The sequence below is a fragment of the Triticum aestivum genome, chromosome 2B, assembly GCF_018294505.1.
Source record: "Triticum aestivum cultivar Chinese Spring chromosome 2B, IWGSC CS RefSeq v2.1, whole genome shotgun sequence".
NCBI lineage: Eukaryota > Viridiplantae > Streptophyta > Magnoliopsida > Poales > Poaceae > Triticum > Triticum aestivum.
Window position 1 is genome coordinate 810,665,578 of NC_057798.1, and position 4,745 is coordinate 810,670,322.

A 4,745-nucleotide genomic window follows, 5' to 3' on the forward strand; every position below is an offset into this window, starting at 1 on the left:
TGAGAAAAACAGAGCATGCTTCAGGTTTATGTGAACATGGTGGTATTGCTGCTTGCTACTTTCCGTTTGATAGACACAAGTTGGAGAAAATAAGAGGAAGGCAGTTTGACAAAACACATAATTCCACCCGTTACAAGAATCCAGTGCATCAACGAAATCAACATTTTTAAGAATTCATAAGTATTTTAAGAGACCGAGGGCCATCACGGAACACCATCTAGCTTCATCTGTTGCATAATCTCGGTCCTCTTTACTGAAAAGAGATGCATGGTACTGTAATTTGAATTAATCTGTACAAGATGTTTTTACTCATGATTCACCTGTGAATATGCAGTAAAACCTACGCTAGTTTACATTATATGGAAGTCTCAGTTTAGTAGAGTGCCTGTATTTTTTTTACACGAGCTTTCAGTATTTCCAAGCTTTGCCTTGAGATGTTGATATATCTGAAAGTTGAATGTTTCTTGTGCCTCCATGTTCAGCTTGTGCGTGCATGTTCAGTCGGCATCTGCGTGTTCAGCTTGTGCCTGGAATGCTAGGCGTGCAAAAAGTTCAGAGACATACGCAGTCCTAGTCGCGCAGGCGGCTGATGCTAATCCTGCTATTAGCAAACGCGGAATGTTGCGGACAATGCGGCCGGCCCACAGACGTGTCCACTTGCATCCTGAGATCGGGGGCTGGGAGTTGCAGTCCATCGCTGTCGCGGCGACCGTCCGAAGAGATGCGTTCAGTTCAAGCGATCATCCAAGGAGATGCGTTCCGTCCGCACCGCCGCTGATGCAGGTAGGATCGTGTAGTACGGAATAGGTAAAGCTGCCCACCGCTGAGTGGTTTTTCGAAAAAGTACCAGATCAGAACTAAGATGGAGACGGGCATGTTTCTGCAAAATTAAGGCAAGTGTTAGGCGTAGGATTTAAGTTGGATGGCCAGCGTTGATGGGATACATAGCCGGATTCATTAGGTTTGGCCAGAATGACTCCCGCGTTCACATCCACTCCAGCGCGCGCGGGGGTTTCAGGATTCGCCCTCTCCACCTTTCCGCACGCGGCAAATCCGGCAAGTTCGACTGGGTGGAGGTCCAAAACGATTCGGCCTCGGCCTGCAGTTATTTTATTAAGGAAGAGAAGCAACGAAACTTTAGTACCACCTTGGATATCTATGGGCAAGGAGGCGTTATTCAAGCCTATATATACACAGCTCCTTGCAGCGGACGCACCAAGAAACGCGTCAATTCAATCAATCAATCAAATCAAATCAAAGAAGAAGAGAAAGGAGAAAAAAGAGAAGTGCCTCTTGTCATCAAACCCCCAATAAACCGGAGATGGAGGGGGAGCTCACGAAGAAGATGGAGAGGAAACTCAGGAAGAAGCAGAAGAATCTATTGAAGAAGATGGGGAAAGAGAAGCCCCAATCCCTGGTAAAGGAAATCATCTCCGTGGAGAGGGAGCGCAGAGACTTGCATGCCTCACTTACTCCCACGTTCTCTGTCTGGAAAGAAATCGATTCTCAAACAACGTGGACAATCGCCACAAAGGAGCCTGCTACTGCTACTGCTACTACCAGGGACGATGATGAGAATCAACTTGCCGAGTACTTCAACTTGATGCTCCAAGATATGGAGGACCTGGGCCATCGGATGCTTTCTATGCTATATTTTCTCAACAAATCCAATGACCCCATCTGCTCCTACAAGGCCACCGAGCTGTGCAATACAGCAGCCAAATTAAATATGCAGATATCCAAGGGATTCAGCATCAACCATGAGCCGGAGCAGGAGCAGGAGCCGGAGCCGGGGCCGATCAACTTGTCGACTCTTTTCAGCAAATATTATCGATTTCCCAATAATTATGAGAACACCTTGGCCAAGTTAGACATGAGGGAGGAGGAGACCAAGTGTGAGGATGTTAAGGTGAAGAAGACCAAGGAAGAGGAGGACAAGGAGAATGACCCATCCACAATCGAGTATTTCAAGAAAAGTCTGGAGCTTGATCAATACTTTTTCGCCGTGGATCGGAGATACTGGGAAAATGGGTGGGCCAGCAAGTTTGGACGGTGCGGTGGATTCTCAAATACAAGTAAGTTATTTCATTTCTCCTTGTATATGTATTTGGTAGTATTTATATATAAGAAACTGTCGGGGGATGGAGTGGGAGCGATGATGCGTGGGTGTTTCTTCTTTTATTTTTGACATCTGGTTCATGGGTGTTTGAAGGGGACGAAGAAGAGGTGGCATGCGGTTTGACTGTTGCAAACATGTTTAGTCGTAAATCTGGGCCGTAGTTTCAGCAATGTAGGGGGTCTAATGATATCTTTATTTTGCTCATTCATATTAGAATTCTGACATTTGACACTTGTCTTTGGTGCTGCAGCCATCCTGAGCCCTATGCAGTTTACGCACTATACACCTGATATCATCCCTTCCTCAGCTGCTGTCACCGGTAGTACTTTGCAAATCTACTCAATCAAGATAAAGAATCTAAAAGACTTGAACTGGCCCCTCAAAGTCTACGGCAAGATTGCTGCTCGAGACACTGTGGACCGCAACCGCAACATTCTATTCTCTCGGTCAAAGTGTGATTACCAAGAACTTAATGGACAAGTATGTATTGTATTCAGTTTTTTGCTCATTTTATTCATCCTCCTGACTTTGTTGTACAATTGCGATTAGGTATTTATAATGATGATATGATGCTTGCAGGATGATTCCTTATGCTTGACTGGCCCCTCTCGTGCGATAGTTGCTTTGGGCCATGTAGACTTTGAAGTTGAACTCAAAGTAATCGAGGGAGCGGTGTCGCAAAGTTTGATCATTTGTAGAGGCCGTTACGGCGGTACAGATGATTGTTCCTCTTCTTCGGCCAGCGTGACTTATGGTGGTGATGGACCTACCTTCTTGCTCTCCAACCATCGCTGCACAACGGAGGTAACACTTGAGCAGCTTGATAGATCGCACCAAGCTACTATTGTGGGTGTACGAGTAACCAAAGGGGCTTGGCCTTTCAAATATGGATGCCGGGTTATTTGCTTTTGGGCTCCTGCTTCTACGGCAGATGTCATTGATACCACTTGCAGGCCAGTTGTGCTGCTTGACCGCCGTGGTAAAGGATTACATAGAGGATCAGAGAACTACCTTCAACTATCAAGGAAAGTGGTTTCAGTGCAATCACAAGGAACGCTGAGAGTGACAATAGAAGCCTATGGGAAGTCCCGTCGCTGGATTGCTCGAAAGGGCCACATCGACTTTCCTGTTCAGCAGTGCCAAACAAGCAAGCGTGCTTGTTTAGTTGGTGACACCACAGTTGAGGTGGTTGTAGCCTGGTCGTTGCTTGTCAAGGAAAAGGTGGATCTCCAGGTCTTGCTTAGTTGATTGCCCAGGTGGCTATGTAAGTGTAAACCTTGTATACTGACAAAAATTATGCGATGAAATATGCAATCTGGTTTGTTAAAAGTCTGAGCACTATGTGTATTGTTATTCCGCCTGATGATTGTTTTCTTCCTTCTGTCAAAAATTGATGACTATTGATTGTGCTTGCTATCTTTCTTCTTTTAATTTTTTCTCAAATTCCCTATTGTCATATTGCATATCTGGCTAGAGGAAGCTGCGCTGTGGCCCGGACTCGTTGTTGTGGCAGCTGCTCCTCCTATGTGGTGGAGATATCATCACCGCACTCCTGGTGTTCGTCTACCTTGTCTACAAGTTGGGCATATGCGGCTACGTCTGCACACTCCTTGCTCGGCAACTCCTATTGGAAATATGCCCTATAGGCAATAATAAAATGACTCTTATCATATTTCCCGTTCATCATAAAAATTTATTATTTAAGCTGGAATTGTATTGACCGGAAAATTAAATAACCTCCTCCTCAGCCTCTAAGCACGGTCGCACGCTCATCTGCAACAAAATCAGGAGTACCAAACGAGAACGCCGAGACAGAGACAGAGATGCAGAGCGACTTATGATGTGAGTTCACACTCCAAAGACGAGGAACCAGCACATGAACATGATCCTAAAGCATGATGGAAATTACGTAGCATGGTAGAAACAGAAACAGTGCCAGCAGTTTAAGTAGTATTGTTAGAAGTATAATCATGATTAGGATAGAGACAAGGAGATAGAGCAAAAATTAGTTTAACATATCATCTCTTGTACTACAAGTATTTTCCCATGTTGTATTGAGAAACAGTATAACGGGGTTAGCTAGGAGCCCCCACAGCGACTTAAAACTCCCAGCCATCCGATCGCTCTGACTTACCCTCACGATTAGCTCGATCGTCCATCGTTGTTTGCGTAAACTTTTTACCTCCTGGCGTGGCCTGCCCAGCGTTACCTGGGCCACTGCTCCGCGGAACGAGCTACACGTTCTGTGCGTAAACAGGCCGTACAGCTCGAAGGCCCACAAAGCCCAGTCAAATGTGTGCAGCCTCCAGTTGTCCACCCTGATCTCAAAAAAAAAAAAAAAAACTAATCCCTACCTTATCCATCCGAATCCTTCCCCCCAGCGCTCTCCCCCGAGTTACCTCTGTTTGTCAGCGCCACCGCCGTCTTACGTCCTGCCGGCGAGTACGTGTGCGTAGGCGTCGCCGCGTCGGTACCTATATTCTTCCCCCGCAGCCCCTCATGGTGGGTTTCTTTTTACCCATGTTGCATTCGTCCATGGTGGCAGCAGCGGCGGCACGCCGCCGACATCCATCCCCGGCTGTCCTCCGCGATCGTCGGACTCCGTACCCTTGCAGCTGTACCTCCC

The 4,745-nt window shown here is 46.5% G+C and overlaps 1 protein-coding gene across 1 annotated transcript; it reads left to right on the forward strand.

Annotated features, from left to right (window-relative positions):
• Positions 1 to 1,160: 1,160 nt before the first annotated feature.
• Positions 1,161 to 3,367, forward strand: LOC123042990 (uncharacterized). The gene is made up of 3 exons (XM_044465320.1): positions 1,161 to 2,075; positions 2,370 to 2,599; positions 2,699 to 3,367. The coding sequence occupies exons 1-3, from the start codon at positions 1,322 to 1,324 to the stop codon at positions 3,365 to 3,367; spliced, it is 1,653 nt and encodes a 550-aa protein (XP_044321255.1). The 5' UTR covers positions 1,161 to 1,321.
• Positions 3,368 to 4,745: the final 1,378 nt, after the last annotated feature.